Source organism: Dendrobates tinctorius, unplaced genomic scaffold (assembly GCF_039654945.1).
Source record: "Dendrobates tinctorius isolate UK_male_01 unplaced genomic scaffold, ASM3965494v1 ptg000213l, whole genome shotgun sequence".
Lineage (NCBI taxonomy): Eukaryota > Metazoa > Chordata > Amphibia > Anura > Dendrobatidae > Dendrobates > Dendrobates tinctorius.
Genome location: NW_027361880.1, coordinates 4426354 through 4453305, shown reverse-complemented (window position 1 = coordinate 4453305; position 26952 = coordinate 4426354). Strand labels below are relative to the sequence as shown.

The 26952-nt window shown below is 41.4% G+C and overlaps 1 protein-coding gene across 2 annotated transcripts in view; it reads right to left on the bottom strand.

The window, feature by feature from the left end:
- The window catches only part of ARHGEF40 (Rho guanine nucleotide exchange factor 40), a 170998-nt gene that overhangs the window by 88133 nt on the left and 55913 nt on the right, over nucleotides 1–26952 (bottom strand). For both annotated transcript variants that reach the window (XM_073554765.1, XM_073554766.1), the window contains exons 6-13: nucleotides 24966–25062; nucleotides 24717–24806; nucleotides 21894–22001; nucleotides 19002–19088; nucleotides 17293–17420; nucleotides 17049–17187; nucleotides 7129–7191; nucleotides 6706–6899 (exon numbers count right to left, since the gene is read on the bottom strand). In XM_073554765.1, the coding sequence (XP_073410866.1) occupies nucleotides 6706–6899; nucleotides 7129–7191; nucleotides 17049–17187; nucleotides 17293–17420; nucleotides 19002–19088; nucleotides 21894–22001; nucleotides 24717–24806; nucleotides 24966–25062 (906 nt within the window). The remainder of the gene's footprint in view (nucleotides 1–6705; nucleotides 6900–7128; nucleotides 7192–17048; nucleotides 17188–17292; nucleotides 17421–19001; nucleotides 19089–21893; nucleotides 22002–24716; nucleotides 24807–24965; nucleotides 25063–26952) is intronic.

Genomic DNA, 26952 nt, shown 5'->3' with positions numbered 1-26952 from the left:
ATACACACACACACAATATATGTAATCGATATTACATAGTGTATTACATATTTACAATTTATTACAGTTTTTTGTGTTGTAAAGTTGTATTCCAATAAATATATATTATGTACTATCTAAATATCTTGATTATTGTATCATAAATATGATTATTAAATGTCTGATGTTCACACTGTACTACAATACATTTTTCATTTAAATGTAAGCAATATATGTGGGAGTCGGAGTCGGTGTAAGGGAAATTGAGGAGTTGGAGTCGCAGGTTTGGCTTACCGACTCCACAGCCCCGATACGGTCTGCAATCGTGAAGAGAGGCTCTGATCCCTGCTGTCCTGTCTATGGTTCAGGTAGTATGACTCTAGTGACATGTTCCCTTTATTAATCATGTACATTCTTAGACTATGTTCCCATAGGATTTTTCTGCTTTCTGCGGAAAATGCGCAACAACTCTGCAGTGGTAAATACAGCTGATCATTCTTTTGCAGGAACGGTGCTGATTTGCCGCACATTGCTAAAAGTTAAATCGACTGCAACATCTGCAGCATAACATCTTGTAACATCAAATTCACACTGTTGCTATAGTACAGTAATATACAGTGGATTTTTCCGCTAGTAAATACCCTGCAGTTTTTCATATTTACCCTATGCGATCACACCCTAAAAGTCTTCCTAGCAACATTTTTTCTTCATGCAACAAAGTGTTAATAAAACATGATTCATTAGCCACAGGAAGCATTCCCAGCTAGCCAAACGAATTCCAAACCACATAATAGGAAATAGAAGAAGTCAGAGAAACGATGATAATGACATGTTGTGAATAAAAAAATAAGTGGGGAATGATCTGCTCTAAAACTTATAGGAAACTCCTATAGGATACAGTACCCAGGCTGTGAAATGCAAATGCATGTTAATGTATGCATCATATACAGGATCATGTGCGCACACACAAATTGCTTCCTTTGTGACTAGTAAGAATGCGGACACAGGACAATCATGAGATGTTATACCACATACAAGCATATGAAAAACAAATTGTAAATTCAATTTAAATGTCATCACAGACTTTAAAGAATGAAACTTGTATCATCCATCGTTTTATAATGCTGGTATCTGATCAACATCCAATTTAAAGCCCCTATAAATAGAACACCACAACACAGATGGCGACAACCCTGGCACACCCTGCAAACACGTTTCCTGCAAGCGGTGCTCCAGGTGCGCCGAACGTCTGTGGAGAAAATCCAATCTACACGAAGATTTCATCCATTATAAGTTTATGCTTTGAACATACAACACTGCCCTTCACCTCTCCAAACAAACCTATTTCAACACCCTCATCACCTCACTGTCCAATAACCTGAAACGTCTCTTTGACACTTTTCATTCTCTACTCAACCCAAGAGTACAGGCCCCAACCACGGAGCTCCGAGCTGACGATCTGGCCAATTACTTCAAAGAAAAAATTGACCAGATTCGACAGGAAATTATCTCCCAATCACCTCATACCATGCACTGTCCTCCCTCCCCCACTGCATCTAGCTCACTCTTTGACTTTGAACCAGTCACAGAAGAAGAAGTAAGCAGGCTCCTTGCATCTTCTCGCCCAACCACTTGCACCAGTGAACCATTTCCGTCACATCTCCTCCAGTCCCTTTCCCCTGCTTTCACCCCTCATCTAACTAAAATATTTAACCTCTCTCTCTTCTGGTATTTTTCCCTCCTCATTTAAGCATGCCATCATACATCCACGACTTAAAAAACCATCCCTCGACCAAAACTGTGCCGCTATCTATAGACCTGTCTCTAATCTTCCCTTCATCTCTAAACTCCTGGAACGCCTGGTCCACTCCCGTCTTATCCGCTATCTCTTTGATAACTCTCTTCTCGACCCTCTCCAATCCGGTTTCCGCTCTACTGAAACTGCCCTCACTAAAGTCTCTAATGATCTACTAACAGCTAAATCAAATGGTCATTACTCCATGCTAATTCTCTTGGATCTCTCTGCAGCATTCGACACTGTGGATCATCAGCTCCTCCTCACTATGCTCCGTTCCATTGGCCTCAAGGACACTGTTCTCTCCTGGTTCTCCCCCTATCTCTCTGACCGCTCCTTTACTGTATCTTTTGCCGGTTCCTCCTCCTCTCACCTTCCCCTTACTGTTGGGGTTCCTCAAGGATCGGTTCTAGGCCCCCTCCTCTTCTACTTGTACACTGCCCCTATTGGTCAAACAATCAGTAAATTTGGTTTCCAGTACCATCTCTATGCTGATGACACCCAATTATACGCTTCTTCTCCCGACATCACGCCAGACTTTCTAGAAAACACCGGCGATTGTCTAAACGCTGTGTCTAATATCATGTCCTCACTATATCTGAAACTGAACCTGTCAAAGACTGAACTCCTTGTGTTTCCTCCCTCTACTAATGTACCTATACCCGATATTGCCATTTCTGTGTGTGGTTCCACTATTACTCCCCAGCAACATGCCCGCTGTCTTGGGGTCATACTTGACTCCGAGCTTTCCTTTGCCCCCCACATTGGATCACTGGCTCGCTCTTGTCATCTGCACCTCAAAAACATTTCTGGAATTCGACCTTTTCTTACTTTTGACTCTGCAAAAACTCTTACTGTTTCTCTTATTCATTCTTGTCTCGACTATTGTAACTCCCTTCTAATCGGTCTCCCTCTTACAAAACTCTCCCCTCTCCAATCTGTCTTGAATGCTGCAGCCAGGATCATATTCCTCACCAATCGTTACACCGATGCCTCTACCTTGTGCCAGTCATTACACTGGCTACCCATCCACTCCAGAATTCAGTATAAACTTATTACCCTCACCCACAAAGCCCTCCATGGCTCAGCACCACCCTACATCTCCTCCCTTGTTTCAGTATACCATCCTACGCGCACCCTCCGTTCTGCTGATGACCTGAGGTCACCATCCTCAATAATCAGAACCTCCCACTCCCGTCTCCAAGACTTTACACGTGCTGCACCAATTCTTTGGAATGCACTTCCAGGTCAAAACGATTAGTCCCCAATCCCCACAATTTTAAGCGTGCCCTGAAAACGCATTTATTCAGACTGGCCTATCGCCTCAACACATTAACCTAATCTATCCCTGTGTGGCACAGCCAAAAGTTTTACCACAACCAGGTTCCTCGCATCATGTTCCCACATGCTTTATGCATCCATTAGCCCTCTGTGTCTGTACTGTTACACACTTAACATTATGGCTGGTCCATACAATCAGGGCAACTGTTACCACCCACCTTTCGTGTCTACCTCTTTCCTCATAGACTGTAAGCTTGCGAGCAGGGCCCTCATTCCTCTTGGTATTTGTTATAATCTATGTGATTATTGTTATGCTGTAATGTCTATTGTCTGTACAAATCCCCTCTGAAATGTAAAGTGCTGCTGAATATGTTGGCGCTATAGAAATAAAATTTTTTATTATTATTATTATTATTATTATTAACGGGACCCTGTCACCCCCGGGACATATATGATCTATTATTATGGGCATACAGGTAATAGAAATGTTACACTAGTGCTACTTGTCTGCCTCATATTGTTGTGGAGAAATGTTATATTCTGTCTTTATGACTTCATCCAGGCTCAGGGGCCGTGCGGTGCCTGAAGAAATCCCTGCCTCCTGTCTTTATTATATTATTACCTCCCACCCATGCATGTCAGTCACGGGTCCGGAATCCTGCGCCTGCACTCCCTCAGAAATACATACCTCACCCTCACTTTCATGGGCACTGTATAGTGTAAATGGACCTTAAAAAGAATCTGTCAACAGGATTTCAGCCCCACCAAACTATGTAGGCCGGAGTCACACTACCGTATAACACGGCCGAGTCCTATGCGATAAAACATCACATAGCACTTGGGCCAGTGTTATTCAAAGGGGCAGCTCAGATCTGCGATTACTTTTCATGTTCATTCGGCATGAGAGATCAATCGCAGCATGCTGCAATTGGCAGAGAGACTTAGCTCACTCACACCCATACAAGTCTATGAGTGCGAGTGAAACATCGCACTGCACTCAGATGTCACCCGAGTGCAGTTTGATATACGTCGACAGCAGAGGAGATGAAGAAATTAATTTATCCATCTCCTCCTCAGCTGTGCTCCGATCCTGGCAAGCGGGAGGACAGTAAAATGAGTTTGAATTGATCTGAGTGTGTAAGTGTCTCTGGTACGTGTGAAAACTGTCACCACAAGTAGCAGAAACACTGATGTGTGAAAGAGACCTTATATTGATTCACAATCCAAAGTGGATTGATAATGAACATATCTGTATTGCATATGTATCGGTGCATACATATATACAGTTGTGGCCAAAAGTATTGGCACCCCTGCAATTCTGTCAGATAATACTTAGTTTCTTCCTGAAAATGATTGCAAACACAAATTCTTTGGTAGTATTATCTTCATTTAATTTGTCTTAAATGAAAAAACACAAAAGAGAGTGAAGCAAAAAGCAAAACATTGATCATTTCACACAAAACTCCACAAATGGGCCAGACAAAATTATTGGCACCCACAGCCTAATACTTGGCTGCACAACCTTTAGCCAAAATAACTGCGACCAACCGCTTCCGGTAACCATAAACGAGTTTCTTACAATGCTCTGCTGGCATTTTAGACCATTCTTCTTTGGCAAACTGCTCCAGGTCCCTGATATTTGAAGGGTGCTTTCTCCAAACTGCCATTTTTAGATCTCTCCACAGGTGTTCTATGGGATTCAGGTCTGGACTCATTGCAGGCCACCTTAGAAGTCTCCAGTGCTTTCTCTCAAACCATTTTCTAGTGCTTTTTGAAGTGTGTTTTGGGTCATTGTCCTGCTGGAAGACCCATGACCTCTGAGGGAGACCCAGCTTTCTCACACTGGGCCATACATTATGCTGCAAAATTTGTTGGTAGTCTTCAGACTTTATAATGCCATGCACACGGTCAAGCAGTCCAGTGCCAGAGGCAGCAAAGCAACCCCAAAACATCAGGGAACCTCCGCCATGTTTGACTGTAGGGACCGTGTTCTTTTCTTTCAATGCCTCTTTTTTCTCCTGTAAACTCTATGTTGATGCCTTTGCCCAAAAAGCTCTACTTTTGTCTCATCTGACCAGAGAACATTCTTCCAAAATGTTTTAGGCTTTTTCAGGTAAGTTTTGGCAAACTCCAGCCTGGCTTTTTTATGTCTCGGGGTAAGAAGTGGGGTCTTCCTGGGTCTCCTACCATACAGTCCCTTTTCATTCAGACGCCGACGGATAGTACGGGTTGACACTGTTACACCCTCGGACTGCAGGGCAGCTTGAACTTGTTTGGATGTTAGTCGAGGTTCTTTATCCAACATCTGCACAATCTTGCGTTGAAATCTCTTGTCAATTTTTCTTTTCCGTCCACATCTAGGGAGGTTAGCCACAGTGCCATGGGCTTTAAACTTCTTGGTGACACTGCGCATGGCAGACACAGGAACATTCAGGTCTTTGGAGATGGACTTGTAGCCTTGAGATTGCTCATGCTTCCTCACAATTTGGCTTCTCAAGTCCTCAGACAGTTCTTTTGTCTTCTTTCTTTTCTCCATGCTCAATGTGGTACACACAAGGACACAGGACAGAGGTTGAGTCAACTTTAATCCATGTCAACTGGCTGCAAGTGTGATTTAGTTATTGCCAACACCTGTTAGGTGTTACAGGTAAGTTACAGGTGCTGATAATTACACAAATTAGAGAAGCATCACATGATTTTTCGAACAGTGCCAATACTTTTGTCCACCCTCTTTTTTTATGTTTGGTGTGGAATTATATCCAATTTGGATTTAGGACAATTCTTTTTGTGTTTTTTCATTTAAGACAAATTAAATGAAGATAATAATACCAAAGAATTTGTGTTTGCAATCATTTTCAGGAAGAAACTGAGTATTATCTGACAGAATTGCAGGGGTGTCAAATACTTTTGGCCACAACTGTATATATATATATATATATATATATATATATATATATATACACACACATACATACATACACACACACACACACCGATACAAATGCAAACATGATTATATGAATATTAAAATACATTACTGCACATAGTCGTCTATTCTCTCATGCAAGAGAATAGGGCCAATTATGCTAATGTCATTCTGCCAGCTTTTGATCCAAACGTAATCTTACTCTGATATGAGCGATACGAGTCTTTCACATCGCAGAAAAGGAGAAGACAGATAACTTAATTTCTCCTCTTTTCCATTATATGTGTTCTCGGATGACAGACGAGTGCAGTCCGATGTTTCACACGCACCCATAGACTTGTATTGGTGCACATGTTCTGATTGGAGCCACTCGTAGAACGCTGTGATTGTGTTTTCATGCCGAATCAGCATGAGAAAAAAAATTGCAGATCTACACTGCCCCACAGTATAACATTGGGCAAAGTGAAATGAAATGCACCTTATTGCATAAAACATCAGATAGCACTCGGCCGTGTAATAAGCTCGTGTGAGCAAGCCCTAAAACTGGGGTACTTGGCATACAAATCAGCCAATTAGTGTGTGCCCACCAAACAAAATAATCTGTCACTTTTTTCCTGGAAAAGTACACAATGAAATTTAAACTTACCTTTCCATAGTCAATGCAACAAATATACAGGGTAGGTGGGATCCAGGTCTAATTAAAAAGATTGAAGGTATTTCTCACCTCTTTCCCTCTGGTCTGGGAACTCCTCCCCAAGGTGCATCTGGAGCTCTTCCATCACCTCTACTTAGAACATGACCACGTGGCGGGCTGCAGGTACGGTCAGCCAGCTCTCGGCTACTGACTTCCAGACCACGAATTCTAACACCGCCCTCTAGTCTGCGATTGTCTGTGTCGATAACTGACAATTTTTGTATCTGCAGAAAGGAGTAAATGTAATTATTGGTAGATTTTGTCTCAACAGTAAATAAATCACTATGTCAAAATCTAAAACTGGCTACAATACAAAAACACGAGGATCCTGGGGATAACAAAGAACAGACAAACAGGAGTCTATGTCCTTCACAGGAGACTGTCACCTTTATTAAAAGATAAATATAAATCATGACAACAATTTACATGGCTTTTTTTTGGTTGCATACTTACATCTCGACTCTCCCCACGGATCTCTATTCCATGTCCTTGTGCATCAAGTAGACTCTGAGAATCCTACAAGCATATGAAATGTTAACTGGGGAAAACAATTTTACCTAGCAAATAGAGATGAGAGGACCCATAGATGTTCGGGTTCTGGTCCTTGACCTTTATTACAAAGCTCGGTTTGGGTTCTAGAACTATACCCAAACTTGAACCAGAACTCGAACCTCATTGATTACAATAGGGCCTCAAACTTTTGAGCTGGAAAATATTCTCTCTCTCTTCTCCCGGTACTCCGAACATTGCAACGGACTTCCAGGTGAAGTCCGTGTTTGGCGTTTAGCACTGGGAACTAACTGCCCGGTACGAACTCCGAATGTTTAAGTTCTGGTTTGCTCAACTCTATTAGCAACGGACTATTCATTTCAATGGTTTCCATAGGTATTGTGATTAATCAATAGCTAAAACACACTGAATATTTATACAAAGCTATAATTAGTCTAATGTGATTTAAACATCATTATTATTTAATTTAACACAGCATCATCCTGCCTGACCCCCCCAAAATGTTGGGCTTAGACATAGGGTACCGTCACACTTGGCGAAGCACCAGCGATCCCAACAAAGATGCGACCTGGTAGGGATCGCCGGGTGTGTCGATACGAGGTCGCTGGTGAGATGTCAAACAGTCAGATCTCAACAGCGACGCAGCAATGGTACAGAACGATACGTCGGTCGTTGGAACCCTGTCTCTCAGACCTGTAGTATTGAGGTCGTTCGTCATTGTCCCTGTCAAACACAGCAATGCGCGCTGGCCAGCGGGACATCAGTGATCAAAAAATGGCCCAGGACATTCGAGCACGATCAGCGACATCACAGCAGGGGCCCGATCGCCACTATGTGTCACACATGGCGAGATCGCTGTTGCGTCACAAAACCGGTGACACAACGGTGATCTCGCTAGCGATCTCGTTACGTGAGACGGGGCCTTTAATCTCCCCCACACAGAATGGAGTCACTTGTGGGGGGGTTTCCACAGTTTAGGTACATCAGGGACTCTCCAAAGGCAACATGACACCCGCAGACCATTCCATCAAAGTCTGCATTCCAAAAGGTCACTACTTCCCTACCGAGCCCCGACGTGTGCCCATACAGTAGTTTTCTCCCACATATGGGGTATCTGCGTACTCAGGACAACTTTTGGGGTCCAATTTCTCCTGTTACCCTTGGGAAAATAAAAAAATTGGGGACTAAACGATCATGTTTGTGGAAAAAATATGACTTTTTTATTTTCACGCCTGGGTGTTATAAACTTCTGTGAAGTCCTTGGGGGTTCAAAGTGCTCACCACATGTTAGGCGTCGGGTTCCTGTCACTGCACAGCAGGACTCCCGAGCCTTGCATTCGGCGGTCTCCCATTCCTCTCCGGCCGCAGAAGAGGCTGCTCAGCAGACTCGTCGATCCAGGCGCTCTGCTCAGACTAGCTCTGTAGGTTTAGTTGCTCCTGCCACCTCTGGTCCAGCTATAGCAATGCATGCTGGCCAGCAGCGAGCTAATCCAGGGACTAAGTCCTCCTTTCGGTCCACTGAGGATGCCCGTGGGACGATCTCTCATTGGAGATCAGAGGTCACATGCTCAGGTCCTTCTCCAGCTCGGATTGGACCATCTGGAAGGTCAGGAAGGTCCCAGAAGGACGTGGCTATAAAAGGTTCGCATGGCCACCCGGCCATGCGCTAGTATAGACGGCATTACCAGACTATGAGGAGTGAGTGTTGTATGCATGTCTGAATGTCTCTAGTCAATGACTCATTAAGAAACCCCTACCCTTGGTACGCATGTGTTGTGCAGCCTAGCCTGTTAAGCACCCAGGCTTAGGTGTAGGTAGAGGCAGAGTTTGAGACTGGCATCAGTGTCCACTGGTGGCTCTGCACGCCACGGTGCACGTGCTCGACACTCCACCATAGTCAGCGTCTATAGTGGCGTCCACAGGTGCGACGCCACACGCTCAGAAGGTATAGAGGGACTCTGACCCAGTGTCCTTGGGGCAGAGTTCTGTGACCCAATTCTGTGCGTTCCGTTGCCAAGCTCTGTGAGCTAAACAGGCTCCGGCATTTATGCTCTGCGGTGGTGCGGCTCTGTGAGGTAAGAGTTCGCCCTGTACACACTGCGTGAAGTTAACCCACGTGTGTTCTTCCTTTATACCGCCATACATTGTCCGCCATTACTGAGCCACAGTTACCATCTCTGCATGGTGGACCCCGGACTGTGAACGCACCTAAACCCCTTCTTTATTATTTGGTGCATTCCGCCAGCCCGTAACACCACACATCTAGATAAGTTCCTTGGGGGGTCTAGTTTCCAAAATGGTGTCATCTGTGGGGGGTTTCCACTGTTTTGGCACATCAGGGGCTTTTCCAAACGTGACATGGCGTCCAATCTCAATTCCAGCCAAAAAAGTCAAATGGCGCTGCTTCCCTTCCGAGCTCTGCCATGCGCCCAAATAGTGGTTTACCCCCACATATGGGGTATCAGCGTACTCAGGACAAATTGCACAATATCTTTTGGGGTCATGTTACCCTTGGAAAAATAAAAATTGAGGGTGAAAAGATTTTTGTGGAAAAAATATGATTTTTTAATTGTACGGCTGTACGTTATAAACTTCTGTGAAGCCCTTGGGGGTTCAAAGTTCTCACCACATATCTAGATAAGTTCCTTGGGGGGTCTAGTTTCCAAAATGGGGTCACTTGTGGGGGGTTTAAGCACATCAGGGGCTCTCCAAACGTGACATTGAAAAAGTCAAACGGCGCTCCTTCCCTTCTGAGCTCTGTCATGCGCTGAAACAGTGGTTCCCCCCACAATAGAGTTGAGCGACTTTGGTCGGATTGGGTTTCAGAGGAAACTGGTCCGACTAGGGCAAAAAAAGTCGGAGTTTCGTCCGAAACCCGACCCCAATGGTTGACATGGTACCCTGAGGTCATGTGATAACTTCAGGGTATTTGTGGCCAGGCTGAGTCAGTGACTCACTGAATGGTCTCATGCACTACAGTGTACAAGCACGCAGTGTACGAGACCAGTGATCAAAGTAATAAAAAATACATATCCCACAATGGGAGTAAGTGAAAAAGTAAAAAAAATTAAAATAAGAGATGTAAAAAGTAAAAAAAAAAAACACAAAAAAAGAGCACAACAATCACGAAAAGACATTTTGTCATTTAAAACACAGCCACTGTGTTAAAGCAAAAATAAACAAAAAAGTACACGTGAATGGTGTCGTCGGAATGACAAAAATCTATAAACCATAATTCACGTTATTTATTCCGTATTGCAAAACGCTGTAAAAAAATACAAAATACATAACATGTCAAAAATGTCGTTTTTTCATCATGCTGACTCACAACAAAGTGAATAAAAATCGATCAAAAAGTCATATGCAAAAAAATAAAAAATGGTATGAATGAAAACGCCAGACCATTCCACAAAAAACACCCAGAAAAAAAGTACGGATAATATGGGAACGTGTGAAAAAGCCCTAAATCTGGTATCATTGTAATCATACCAACCCGACGAACAAATCAGTCTTATCACTTTTACCGCACAGTGAACAAAGCAAAAAATAAAAACAATAAATTAATGGTTGGTTTTTGTTCATTCTGTGTCTTAAAAATGTTGAATAAAAGCGATAAAAAATTATTATGTATCCAAAAATGATACAAAAAAATCTGCAATTCGTCCCACAAAAAAATAAGCCCTCCTACAGCTCTGTTCACCAAAAAATAAAAAAGTTACAGCTCAGAATATGGCGACAAAAAACTACTTTAGATAAAAAGAAATATTTACTGTGTGATAGCAGCAAAACCTTAAAATAAAAAAAACTATATAAATCTGGTATTGCTGCAATCATACCGACCTGAAGAATAAATACACCTAATCATTTATACTGCACGGTGAACCGCAAAAAATAAATATAATTGAACTGCTGTTCATTTGTTCATTCTGCCTCCCAAAAATCAGAATAAGGCTGGCCTCACATTTATCCTGCACTCTCCGCTAAGGGCTTACACCTAATTTTCCGTGTAAATTACTCAAACCAAGACTCAGACAAAACCCCTGACGGCATCACTCACTTATGAGGCAGATGGAGTCACTCTGGACTGGTCTCTGTTCTGGCGTTGTCCCATTATTTTAGGTGTCTTTTTAGCACACAAGTGTAGACGACCGCAGATCTGTGCATGCCTATAAAGAAGAATACCACAGGAGCAGATGCCAAACAGACTCCAGAGTGTCTCCATCTGCCTCATTATGGTGGGTGGTTCTGTTGGGGATTTCGCCTGAATAGCATTTTTGTGGGATTTACATGGAAACCCTGATGTAAGTGCTCAGCATAGAACACAAGATTGTTATTCCAGCCTTATTCTGGAAGCAATCAAAAAATATTAAGTACCCCAAAATGTTAAAACCCTAATTTATCTTGCACAAAACAAGTCCTCACTCAGGTCAGTCATCTGGGCATTCCCACATTACTGGTAGAACAAAGACTCTGGAACAGTGACATGGCTCCTGCCCCCTCAAATAAAATCCAGTGAATTCTGCGCTTCTAAATCCAAATGCCCCTCTCTTTCTGAGCCCTAATGTGCCTAAACCATGTTTGGCATTATTGTAGTTGGGAGAGAGCATTTAATAATTTACTGGGTGCGTGTCACCAGAAGAACAAGCTGGGCACAACGTATGGGGGCGCTACAATATATCGGGATTCTAAACTTTATGGTATCACAATGTATGGGCAATAAACTGGCATATTTGCAATTCTCCAGAAAAAGCCTGCAGTGGATGTTACAAAATAGTCAATGCAGCCATACATGAATTCATTGAGAGGTGCAATTTCTACAATGGGGTCACTTTTTTTTTTAATGCTGTTCTGACACTTTCAGGGCTCCGAAAATGTCGCCTGTAAAATATTCTTCCAAAATCTGTGCTCCAAAAGCCAAATAACGTTCCTTTCTTCTCAGTCCTGACGCATTCTGGAGGAATCACGCAATAAATTATGGGGTCCAGTTTCATCTATTAACCCTCGTGTACCTGACAAATTTGCAGCAAATACAAAAATTACATTTTTACTACTAAAATGTCATATTACCACCTTTCGATGTTATTATATTCTGTGAGGTACCTATGTGTTCAAAATGCTCACTACACCGCTAGATGAAATCTTTAGGCAGCAAAGTTTCCAATATGGGGTCACCTGGGGAAGTTTCTGCTCTTCTGGCACCTCATGGGCTCAGCTAATGGGGCCAAATGAAATCTGCGTTCTAAAAGCCAAGTAGCGCTTCTCCCCATCCGATCCCTGTCGTGTGCTCAAACAGTAGTGTACACCACATATCGGTACTGCCACTCAGGAGAAACTGCATAACAAATTGTGGGGTCCAAATTCTCCCATTACCCCTAGTGTAAATTATAAATTTGTTGCTAAAACGGTATTTTATTGGGAAAAAAATATATTTCTGTTCTCACATCTAAATGTAATAAAAGTTTAGTGAATTACCTGTAGATTAAAAATGCTCAGTACACCCCTAGGTTAATTACTTGAGTGGTCTGGTTTCCAAATTGGGGTCACTTGAATGGGGTTTCTGTTTTACGCATGTCAGGGGCTCTCCAAATGCGATATGGCATTTATAATCTATTCCAGACAAATAGATCTCTCCTTTCCTAGCCCTGCCTTGTTCTCAACAGAAGTTTTTGACCACAGTTTTTTATGCGCATGCGTTCTCTAGATGTCACATTTAACAGGAGGAAAATCCTTGAAAAATCCTTGAGATAGACTCCACCAAACAATGTTTCTTTGTGTAGGGGATTGTTTTAACCAGTGTCTAGACATGTTTATTCTTAAAACGCATGCGTACGTAAACGCAGGCGTACGCATGTCCATGCGCACGTATGCGTTCCCATAGACTGTAATGCGTTGTTTTGGCGCATTCTGTGCACAAGCGTGCGCATGTGTTTTTTTGACGCCTTTGGGCGGACCCCAAAATGCAACATGTTGCGTCCGGCTCGTCTAGACGCACACCTGGAAAAAACACATGTACACTAAAACACAGACGAACGCATGCAAACGCAAGACCATGCGTACGCCATGTTAAACATAGGTACGCATGACGCATGCGCACAGATGCGCAGCGCACAAAAACGCTAATGTGATAATGTGAAACCAACCTAATATTATCAAATTCTGTGAAGTACCTGTGAGCTCAAAATGCTCACTATACCGCTGGATAAAATCCTTGAGTGGTGTTGTTTCCAAAATGGGATCACTTGTGGGGGGTTTCCACTCTTTAGGCACATTAGCAGCCCTCCAAATGCGAAATGACACCCGTAGACCATATCATCAAAGTCCAGGTTTCAAAACGTCACTACTTTCTTTCCGAGCCCTGCCATGCACCCAAACAGTAGTTTTCTCCCACATATGAGGTATCGGCATATACTCAAGAGAAATAGCACAATACATTTTGGGCCCATTTTCTTCTGCTACGCTTGTGAAAATAAAAAAACTGGTGCCAAGATTTTTTTATTTTCATGGTTCTACATTATAAACTAATGTGAAGCACATAGGGGTTCACAAATCTAGATAAATTGCTTGAGGGGGTCTAGTTTCCAAAATGGGGTCACTTGTGGGGTGTTTCCACTATTTAGACACATATTTAGATGACAGGAATATTCATGTATGTACGTTAATATTAATTGTGTTTACATTACTAGACTGCAGCTAGCACTACACATACGAACTACTAATTATTGGAGAATTGGGTTATCTGTACAAAATTATTTTCAGTTTTATAACCCTTTTCCCCTGTTATTTATTTTAACATAATTCTGCAAATTAAGTAGTTACACAGCAAAGCATTAAAGCAGCTGTCACTTTATTAATAGCAAACTAGATCACATCATTACATTGATGCGAGTTGTTGTCGCACATATCACGCAATACAGCGCATGTTTGGATGACCAGCTGGCAAACCACGGGAAAATCTAAATATCATAACTATCAAAAAGTGGCATGAATAAAAATGCTGCCTTGCCCCGCAAAAAATGAGCCATCACACAGCGCTATTAACTAAAAAATTAATGAAAACTGTTATGAATGAGTCACCGTAGGAGGCAAAAACAGAAATACTAGCTAAGTCCAGAAAACCAGAGAAGTTGGCAGCTATCGGATTGCAGACCCCTGAACCTATCAACAACAACTAGCAGTAGCCGTGGGGGGTTCCTACGGTGCCCTAGACCCCTCGATCACAGCCGGAGAACTAAATAGCCTAAAGACAGAAAGGGAAATCTAAACTGCCCCAGAGCAGACCCCAAAGCAATAGGCAGCCCCCAACATATAATGACGGTGAAGCAAGATGAAAAAACACTCACACAGATAGAAAGAAAGGCTGAGCAAATGATGGGGCCCAAGCTAACTAAATAGGACAGGATAGAAAAGCTGCTGTCAGCAATCCGCCAAAACCCTATCAAAACAAGAGCCAACAGACTGATAGGGAAAAAAGCCCTGAAGACGCTAGGCTTCAAAAAGACTATATCAGTACTCAGGTATTTTCTGAAGACAGAGCAAAAAGGAATTCAGCTCACCCCAGCAGGGAATGGCAGAAATCCAGAAAAACAAGGCAAAACAAAACCAAAACACAAAGGCAAAAAGCAGAGCAGAAAACTTAGCTTTTGAGGAGCAGGAATCAGACTGGTCTCCTAGAATCCCTCTGAGAAATCTCCAGCAAGGCAGAAGGGCGTCGGCTGCCTTATATCCAGTCAGCAATTCCAGTCACCCAGTCATCATCATCCTGCTCAGGTGCTTGGTAATCAGCCTCACTACCTTCCTTCACCAGAAGAGGGAGTTCATCAGGCCTCAATGGTGAAGGGGAAAATGAACTCACAACAGAAAACTTTACATCTTCCAGAAATTTGTAAAAATATATATATATTTTTTATACATCTGCATTTTCCAATTTTTTTTTCACCATTGTTGATTCAGGAAGTCCACATGTACATTATTTACAGTGAACAGACTGACTCATATTTTGTAGTGAAGCATCTACTGAGTGTAAAGGCCCTGTTACACGTATCAATGTCCCAGCGATCCCACCAACGATCCGACGTGGATGGGATTGCTGGGACATAGATAGCTGATCGCTGGTGAGCTGTAACATAGACATACCCACCAGCGATCAGGACCAGAGAGCAAGCTGGTTTCCAATGTAAACAGCGGGTATCTAAGAGTCGTGCGGCTCTTAGATACCCGCTGTTTACATTGGAAACCAGCTCCCAGCATCGCTGATCGTTGCTCTCCCGATGCCACACGCAGAGATGCGTGCTGGCCAGAGGGAGACCAACGATCAAAAAACGGCCCAGGATGTTAAAGCCCGATCAGCGATACCCGGCAGGGTGGCTGTTCGCTGATACATGTCACACACAGCGATATCGCTGGCGAGATCGCTGTGGCGTCACAAAATCAGCGACCTTGCTGGTGATCTCGCTGTGTGTGACAGGGCCTTCATGCAAAAGTCACTGTGAAGGGAGGAGGAGCGGGGTCAGTTGGTGCATCCTGTGTCACCAGCTGTGCATAGAAGGGTTATCTATCACTGTAATTATGCCTCTGATAAGCCATCAAGGACAGGAAGTATGAGTCTAGAAAAGCTCCAGTGGCCTGTGTGAATATTGTAAGAGTACGATTTCTTTTAATAATGAAAAAGAAATATTGCCAATTATTTTTTTTAATAATTTACACACAAACACCTGATTTAAACAATAGGTCATTTTCTGGCATTTTGACAACACATTCCCTTTTTATTGAAGAAAACAGATATCAAGTTACAAAATTACAAAAAGAAAAATGAAGTCTCTGAACTGCTGTTTTGGTTTTAGTGTATATATATATATATATATATATATATATATATATATATATATATATATGATACACCTATATCTATTTATTTATATACACTGTACTATTCCCTCTCTGACCCATCTAACCAGGGTCTGTATAGGAGATATGTCAATGTTTCTCTAGGTTCCCAGGCATGCCGGTGTAAAAGGAAAGCTGTCTGAGAACATAGTGCAAGTATACAGGAATGGGTTGGCTGGTAATAAACCAGTTGTCCCATTCTGTTTTCTTCAACTGAGGTAAGAAAGGATCTCTACTGATCATCAGATCCCTCAGCCAGCGGGGAGCCGGACCTTAGGCGGGTGGTGAGAATGCTGACCTTTGTTCTGGTAATAAATGTCATCCCCCACAAATGTCGCAGAACACGACCCCATAACAGCTCAGTTGCTGGGCTTAAAAAGCCAAGAGAATTACACTCCTGAGTCCAGATGACCACCGAGCTCATCACAAGTGGGCTTGCCATTGGCCCTGCACTCACGAACACAAACCTTCCACTTCCACAGGCAACCCTTGCTGGTGGAGTACTTACTGACCCCCCGGCCTCTCCTATCCATAGAGAACAGCAACCTTTAACACTTTACTTCCCTCTGCTAATCCCCAAGCTACTCCAGCTGCATTAACCTTTTATTCCTCTGCCTCATGCAATCCCCATATCCCTAAATGTCCCTTCTACACCCCTTATATCCCAAAGTCCTCTTCTGATAACCTCTGTATCTTTGGTTTCCCTCTAAAATTAGAGATAGGTAGCTTCGCTAACTGGTAAGAAATATAGAAATATATACTTGAAGAGAACAAGGACGTTAATACAAAGGAGAAGGAGGGAAGACTAGGGAAACTAGGCTCCCATAGCGACCTCTTTACACATTTGATATTGACAGTATTGTTCTTTTTCTGTCTCATAACCGGTATTTCTGTAGCCTTATATGACTATTTTACTATAAAAACAGTACAGCTGTATATTCTTCTTTTCTTTACCTTATACTGTGCAACATAGAGCATACCTCAAGGGTTCGGTTTCGACACTCAGGGGATGGCAATTTTGACTCCAGCTCTTGGAGTTTTTGGTTTGACAATTGGACTAGTCGATGTAGAGCCTCATCAACCCTCTCATACAAGTCAAAGGTCACCGGGTCATGAAGTCTGTTGAACGCAAGCAAAACAAATATTACTAACCTCAATTTTCCTGAATATTTCTGAATGGAATTGATCTTCCTGGCTGACATTAAAGCATGGCTCCAGGATTACCTCAGATAAGGTGTTTTCTGGATACTTGCTACCAGAGTGCCCCCATCCCTCTGCAGTCTTTGAAGTTTCTCATCTGTCAGTGCTTTCTTCATGGCATCTCGATGATGAGAAATTAGCCACCGATTATCCTAGCACATAAAAAATGTAATGTAAGTTCTAGAGGAAAAAGAAACATGATTATTTACTACAGACTGATAAGCTTTCTCTCCCACGATTCCTTTACATGAACTGAATGGCGGCAGTAAACGACTGATGATTGGTTAATATTTACCAATGGGCTGTCATTGAAAACAGGCAGACCGTGCTATACGATTAAATGATCTGTAGTGGATTGTTCAGTGTGTGTAGGATGCCATTGTACATTAATCCGATGAATACGCATTTTGCTCATTCATCGGGTGATTGTTAGCTTGTTTACACAGCAACATCATGGTGAAAAGAGCCCTCCTAGAATAATCTTTCAGTGTAAGGGTTCCGTTACACTTTGCGATGCACCAGAGATCCCGACAGCGATATGGATCGCTGGTGCATCGCTAAGTGGTCGCTAGTGAGCTGCCACACAGGCAGATCTCACCAGCGACATAGCAGGGGTCGGGGGTCGCTACTTACCTGTCAGACGCGGCGATCCTGACGTCCTCCCGCCCGCGTCCATGCGTTGCTCGTCGGCGCCACAGGAAGCCCAGCAGGAAGCGCCCGACGAGAAATGATCCAGGACGTTCTCGCACGACTAGCGACGAGCAGCGGGGGAGCCGATCGGAGGTAAGTATCAGACACAGCGATATCGCTAGCAATATTGCTATAACGTCACAAAATCGGTGACGTTACAGCGATATTGCTAGCGATATCGCTATGTGTAACGGGGGCTTAAGTGTAACAAAGTAGTACTTTTTTTGTTTTAAAAAATGTGTTGTTATAGAGACCACAGTACACCAGCTACTATGAATAGAGGTGCCTAAAAACATACGAGAAAAGTTGTCCAAAGCCGATTATATCATGTATGGGATCATACCGTATGTATGGGAAACCTCTAACTCTCTAAGTTGATGAAATTTGTCTTGTGGTTGTTGTGTAATCTTTTTCAGTTTTGAGTTAATAATATGCCCGTGCTTCGGGGCGGCCTGTGGGTGGTCTTCATGTGGTGCTCTGATGAGCTATTCATACTGATGGCTTATGCCTCCTATTTTACATACTGATTATTATATGTCTTGAAAAAAAAATCACATTCAGCAGCAGCATGATTGCATGTTCCATGGAGAAGAAAACAGAAAAAATAGCACTCACCAAATTCTTTAGGTGGAATAAAGGACTTTTACCTAGAGGATTTGGTGAGTGCTATTTTTTCTGTCTTCTGCTCCATGGATAATTGCTAAATTGTTATGGGCCCCACAAAGGGCAGACAGATGGAATTGAATGGAATGGAGGATAACAATGCATGCACTGCATTTAAAGTTTATGCCACTGAAGAAGACAGTTGCTGAAGCATAATAAGATTATACATTTAGGTACCGTATATTATAAAAATGGATTTAAGAAAAAAAACAATAATTCTTGGCAAAACTTACTAACTAAAATACAGTCAAAATAAAACATCATAATGAAAAAGTTCACTATTGTTTTGAATGTAACAGTATATCATCTACCTTCATTGGGGAAAAGCAATATTTTTTTAGAAAACTAAATCTTTATTTTTAAAAAGTAGAATGACTAACCTCTGTGCCGTCAACTTCTACTTCTTGTGTCACCTTCTCCAGAGAGTCAAGCACATCACAGCACAAAGAGTGGAGCCGCCAAAGAGACTACAAAAAGTAGAAAAGATGACGAATGGATGACTATAAAATACTGTTATAATATTTTACATTGGACTGTAAACTTGTGATCATTGTCTCCTAAAATCTCCATCTGATGGCAAAGGAGCTTTCTAATTCTAAACATGAATTGCATATCAATTATCTATAGTGCATGGGGCCTTTCAAATCCATAAAACATATATTCCTGAACTCAAACTTTTCAAACATTTGTCTGATAATCTGGGTCGCTTTACATCAGCTTTCCTATTTAAGCGAGATCAACATTAAAGAGAAAAAAGCCTGCTTGCCCATCTATCAGACACTTTATTTCTCCATTACGTGACTAAGGCCGGAGTCACACTAGCGAGAAAAACGGACGAGTGCTATGCGATAAAAAAATCGCATTGCACTCGCTCCAATGTTAATCTTTGGGGCAGCTCCCATCATCCGATTTTTTCTCGCCCGTTTTAAATGGGCTGAGAAAATCACAGCATGCTGCGATTGTCACCGATTCTCGGCCAAGACTCGCCAAAGCAAGTCTATGGGTACGAGAAAAAAAATCGGATTACACACGGGCCACAAGTGTGACTTGCGAGAAATACGAAACAGTGTCCTTTAACAAAAGCCGGCAATTCATTTTGCCATACAGTAAAATCACACTGACATGTTTAACCCCTTTACCTCCAAGGGTGGTTTGCACGTTAATGACCGGGCCAATTTTTACAATTCTGACCACTGTCCCTTTATGAGGACATAACTCTGGAACGCTTCCATGGATCCCGGTGATTCTGACATTGTCTTCTCATGACATATTGTACTTCATGTTAGTGGTAACATTTCTTTGATATGACTTGTGTTTATTCGTGAAAAAATGGAAATTTGGAAAATATTTTGAAAATTTCGCAATTTTCCAACTTTGAATTTTCATGCCCTTAAATCACAGCGATATGGCACACAATATACTTAATAGGTAACATTTCCCACGTGTTTACTTTGTAGAAGCCTTAAAGGAGCACTCCTGGAAAACTTTTTATTGCCTAAACCTGTCTAAATGTACAGCTCTGGCAAAAATTAAGAGACCACTGCACAGTTTTATAAAAATCAGCTTCTCTACATGTCTGACAGCCATTCCATTCCAGTTTCAGTTTGATTCCAACCAGAGGACACCTCATTCTACTTAATGTGCTTCTGATTAGGTGATCACCTGAACCAAATCTTATTTAACAAAGGAAAAAACCCTGATGTGGTATTCACAATCCTGTTGCAATAGGACAAGCTGGATGGCAAAACAAGTGCTAGCAATATCCCAAAAGAAGAGCTCAATTCTGGCTTTACTAGCAGAAGGATACAGTGAGCGTCATGTTGCCGCCATCCTTAAAATTTCTAAGACGGCAGTCCATTACAACAAGGTCAAGCAGCAGACATTGGTGACAACGAAGTTACAGACCAGCAGAGGGCGAAAACGACTCTCCATTGACTGGGATGACCGACAGAAATTAACCCAATCATTAAACGGCGTAACAAGAAAACAAGTCAAAACACCAGAATTACGTTTTTTTGGTCGCCGCAACATTGCATTAAAATGCAATAATGGGCGAATCATATCTGCACCAAAATGGTATCATTAAAAATGTCAGCTCGGCACGCAAAAAATAAGCCCTCACCCAACCTGAGATCACGAAAAATGGTGCAATTTTTTTTTCATATATAAATTTTAGAATTCTTTTTTCACCACTTAAATAAAAAAGAACCTAGACATGTTTGGTGTTTATGAACTCATAACGACCTGGAGAATAATATTGGCAGGTCAGTTGTAGCATTTAGTGAATATGATTAAAAAAAAAAAACAACTGTGGGATTGCAATTTTTTTGCAGTTTTTTGCAATTTCATAGCACATGTAATTTTTTTTCCCCAATTTTCTAGTACACGATATGTTACAACCAATGGTGTCATTCAAAAGTACAACTCGTCCCACAAAAACCAAGCACTCACATGGCCATTTTGACCAAAAAATAAAAAAGTTATGACTCTGGGGAAAAGGGGAGCAAAAAGTGAAAATGCAAATTCAAAAATCTCCTGCTGTAATGTCAGTATTGTCTTTTGCTTCCTCCCCTGCCCAGGAGCTGTGGTATGTTCTGTACACGGTCAGGCACAGAGGAGAGAGAGACAGAGCACAGGAGGGAGACAGCTCAAACTGGACAGCACATGAGGGGAGAACACAGCACAGGAAGGAGAGAGACAGCAGACAAGGGGGATAGCACATGGGGTAGACAGGTCAAAGAAGAGAGCACAGACGGGAGTAGTCAGCACATGGGTTAAAGAGAGAGAGGATAGGTGGGTGAGCACATGGGGGGGGGATTTTGCAAAGACTGCCCCCATCGTGACATTACCGCCCTCCCGATGCAATAGCATCTGGCCTCCATCTAGTATATATATATATAACTATGTAGGAGGAAAAGGTAAAAAAAATGATGCTATTGTAAGTGCCATTGCAAATAAAACTACAAGAATATTTTCCTCAGAATGAAGTCAGTGTATTGATATGGACATCTAACAAACAGAAAGACCCAATCAAGCCAGATGTGACTGTTTGGTTAAGTTTTGTCTCTACATTCTCTTACAAATCATCTGGTTTTGACTAAGTCTTTCATAAATCAGGATTAATCCAAGACTGGTGTGCTTTACAGCCATGTGATGTACCGTATGTTTACTATCTATTCTGGTAATGACAATTTCATAAACAGCCTTTTTAGATTGTTGATGATGTATGGACCTTAATGAGCCTAAAACAAACACATAGCTTTTCATCTCACCCGCTGGCCCCTCACACAGTCATTGTGTACATATGGCCTTTCTCCCCCGAGACTCTCTGGCAGTTCTTCTGCTTCAACATACTTTGTCAGCTCTGACGTTTCTACAATCTGCAGGATATAAAGAGGAGAACTATGATGAAATCAACACAGAAACAATTTATTTTCGTGATGGTGATTTACTATAAATACTATTTCATTTTTCTGCCTGCTCTCGGTTTTTTCTGTCTTAAATGTCTGAGTCAAACCAAATGTTGACATATAATTGAAAGTGCAGATTTTCCATCCTAGGGGAAAGTTTCCTTATTCACGCTTAAGCTATTGCTGGAAGGTCCAGGAAAATTCTCTGGCATGTGGAAAGACTGATGAAGAATCATAGGTGTGTGCTTGTCAAATAAATCCCATCAATGCCATACTTTGTGTTAGGATATAAGAAATTACACTTAAATGTATAAGCACCTCTACACATCAATTTGCAGATTACAAATAGATTTCACATGAAAAAGTTGATTAATTCTATAAGAACACGGCATTACTCATCTAGCATTGAATCGGAGAAACAGTCTTGTTATAGTCTGAAGCTGTATTCACAGTTTTCTAACAACGGAGCCGAAATCTTCTAGCTTCCACGTTAGCTAAAGGCCCCTTTACATTTAGCGATGCACCAGCGATCCCGACAACGATACGACCCGGTCAGGATCGCTGGTGCATCGCTAAATGGTCGCTAGTGAGCTGCTAAACAGGCAGATCTCAGCAGCGACGCAGCAGCGGTCGTTACTTACCTTTCAGACGCGGCGATGATGACGTCCTCCCGCCCGCGTCCACGCGTCGCTCGTCGGCGCCAGCAGGAAGCGCCCGACGAGAAATGGATTTGCACGATCTCGCGCGATTAGCGACAGACAGCGGGGGAGCCGGTTGGAGGTAAGTATCACACATAGCGATATCGCTAGCAATATTGCTGCTGCGTCACAAAATCGGTGACGCTTTAGCGATATTGCTATGTGTAAAGGCCCCTTAAGGGTAATTGCTACATGCAATTCAATGGCAATATGGTTAGCTATTCTATGCATTATCCACGTGAAGAATAAACATGCTTATTCCTCTTGCAGATGATTTTGCTCCATCACCAGGTATAAAGCACACTATTCTCTTGTTGGTTGCTAAATAGTAGACAATTTAAGCAGGATTTAGGCCTTACAGGGGCTTTCCCACAAACAAAGTGCATTGTAATTAACAGATCTTATTTTACAAATAAGTTCCACAACTGGATGTGTTAAAAAAAATGTCCCTGTGCTGAGATAATCTTATAAATGTGCCGCTACTGTGTACTGTGTAATGGCTGTGTCTGACCGTACAGGAACATGGTTTGATCACACCACAGCTCCTGGGCAGGGGAGGAAGCAAAAGAGAGTATGCAGACAATACAGCATGGGACCAAGGCTGATTTCTTTCTCTGAGGTAAAACAAGCTTTTAAACAGGCAGTGAAATGTTTTACCGTACAGAAATCAGCGGCTACGATCCCATGCTGTCCTGTTTGTTTGCTTTTTTTTCCTTGCCTTCCTGGCTGGAAAAAGTGGAATATGTAATATTCCAGCACGATCACATACAAAAATTACATAGCACACAGCACGGGCACATTTATAAGATTATCTTAGCACAGGAACATTTTTATTTAACACATCCAATTGTGGAAATTAATTATTATTCCAAGATATGTTGATTAAAGTATACTTTGTTTGTGGGACAACTGCTTTAAATCTGCTTTTCTGTCGCAGGTAGCACATGTAATCTCCACAACGCGCTGCATCCCTGCCCCAGCTGTTTAGGAGGAAGAGTTTGCTGTTCGTGGGAACAGGTATGAAGATTTTTTTTTTTAATGTGTATGTGAAGTGTGTCAGGATGGGGGACATTATTATAGTAAAGGGGACATTATTGTAAGTTGGGGCTAAATATTTGACAATACTACTGTATGGGGCCATTTGGGGGGAACATTTTTTTTTAAAGAATTAAAAAAGAAAAATCACATTAAAAGTATGACAAATAATGGAAAATATTTTGCCTCTAAAAATGCTGCATCATGCAAGAAGTTAATAGACAAAAAAGTACAAGCTTAGTAACGGAATGACCCAAGCTATGAAAATGTGACATATACCATATGATGAATGCCATTAAAAAATGTATAAATTTAAAAAAAAGCCAAGTGTAGTTTTTTTTCTTTATAGAGATTCATAAAAAATGGAATAAAAAGTAATTGAAAAGTCATATAGAGAAAAAAAATGTTATCACTGAAAGTCATTTTTTTCCCTGCATAGAATGTAGACCACCAAATTATTATTTTTTTTCTATGTGTGGTCCGTTTACCCGGCCAAGTTTGAGACCCATGATTTAGGCCATATTCCCTTTGCCATCAAACCACGGCCCCAATCTGATTGGCCATATCCCCTTTCTGCTCTTGCCAAAAACGGGTGTAAAACGCATAATAAATGTGGGCCAAGGCATGTAAGACAGCTTTTTGGTGGAAATTAAGGCAGAATTCCAAAACAGCATTTAGAAAATCAGTCCTACTGTGTTAACAAAGTTTCTCAAATTTTGATGTAGAAATTAATAACTTTAAAAAGATATATATATATATATATATATATATATATATATGTAAAACAAAAATATAACACCGGAACTGTTGTTTATACTAACTGAAATGATCTAAATAGGAATTGTAAAATGGCGTCTGAAGAGTATCTTACATTTTATATTATACCATATCAGCTCTACCTCTGATTTAATTCTAATTATTCATATAGTAAGCAAGGACAGTATATTCTTACCTGTGCATCAGAAAGATCGCTTTGTCCTGGAACAGGGTTTTCTGTATCACAAACTACTAAAGTGCACTTTACGCAAGCACGGATGGAGTCCTGGAAATAAAATATATTCTATGACACAGGCCAGCATCAGCATGATACAGAATTATATTCTTACAACATACTAAAAACATTTGGTCTCAGCAGTCTGCAGATGCTTCTTATAATGTGCAGTAAATTTGTTCTTTGTTAGACACCTCATACTAACTTTACCTTGGTTTCATGAAGCACTTGAAGGAAGGTCTCCGAGACAGAAGTGTAATCTCGTAGATCCACAATGAGAGTCAAACCTAAATCGCGTAGATCAGACCTAAGATATATAGGGTCGAATAAAAATTTGCAGACACATTCCAAGACGAATATATTAGTATATTTGGTATTATTTAGTAAATGTCCTCTTCCAATATTTAGTAAATTTCCTCTTCCAACTACTACTCTATGACAGACACTTAGGCCTCGAATCTTCATGGTATTTAAAGGAAATCTGTCAGTCAATCCTGTTAATTCGTTTATATGAACATGCAGGCTATATAACGCGTATTAAAATGATACCTTGAAATCTGCAAACTGATGTTTTATTCAAGAGAAATACATATTTTTCTTATATGTAAATGAACTGTTTCAGGCTATGAGCCGGACACTGATCCGCATGTCAATCTGACGCAAGAGCTTACTATAAATTAATTGGACATCACCAGTGTGAGACATGGATCTAACACAGGACTGTACAACTGAACTTTGTCTCATAACAAACACATTAGCAGCTGCAGCTCTCACAGCTCAGCTGTTTTGCAACACTACTGCAACACTGACTGCCTGTGAGATGGAAGCTGAGAGGAACCTGTAGCTGTGTCAGGTATAATCACACACAGATCTGAAGTGAGATCAGGAGAGCAGTTATTACATATCACACTGGCAACTACCCCTTTTATGTAAAATAATCTCTGGAGGCAGAGTCTCATGCAGATCAGTACATTTATATATAAGAAAAACATTGATTTCTCTGGAATAAGATATCAATTCAGAAATATTCTGCTTCCTAGGACCTGCGTACCCATATACATGGCTTCAGAGGGTTGATCCTACTGACAGATTCCCTTTAAGCTTTGTTTTTGCAGTAAAAATGGTTCTAAGGGATTGCGCGGACGACTCTAGATAGCACTCGTCGTCATGTTATTCTATGGGGCCGAGCATATGTCCGATATTTTCTTCACACCAAGTGGTCCGAAGAAACAAATCGCAGCATCCAAGAGTTGCATCCGATTATCACGTCACAATCGGCCATTCATGTCTATGGGTTCATGAGAAAAAAAAAATTTGGACCACTCTCGAATTACATCCAAATGCGGTCCAATTTTCTCAGACTGACAGGATGGAGAAGATGGAGCTTTTTTTTTATATTCTCCACAGAAAATCGGATCACACTCTGATCAAACTCAATCAGAGTTGGATCAAAGTGTGATTAGCATAATTGGACCAATTTTCTCGAATGAGAGAAAAATGGTCTTATAACCCTTGACTGGTAGCCACTTTTATGCCCATGCCTTATTTATAACTTAATTTGAATTTTTTTTTAAGTCAACTATACTTGCTTCTGTCTGTATTTTTTTTTTGTTTGACAATGTTGCTATAGTTTTCCTAAAGCCTCATTCAAATGTTCAAGATTTTTCTCGTACGTAAAAACACAAAACTCTTATCCAAAACACTGATGAAGATGAACAATGGTCCATCAGTGTTTGATCAGTGTGTTAGTTTTTACCATAAGAGTTTCATCAGTGTTTTTCTCATATGGAAAAATAAATAAATTGCAAAGTTTCTCCAATACATTACAATAGCTATCATGGACGGCTCACGGACGGCACACAAACTGCACACTGATGTTGTGCTGTCCGTGATGTTCACGGATCCATAGGCTGTTATAAGTAATTTAGATCCGTTACTTTGATGAAAAATGGACATGACCTTGGGGGTTTTTTTGCAGGCCGTGTGTCCGCAAAAAATCATGAACATGTGAACAGCCCCATAGGCTAAAAGGACGTCTGAATGTGACCTCATCTAGATATTTTAGCCTAATTCATCATTTGCAATTCTATGAAATGTTGCAAAAAAATTTCACAATTGAAATCCAGTATCCTACTCAACCACAAAATCTGCCTAGTTTTATTTTTGCTCAGTTGGAGTCAAACTTGCTACATTTTAA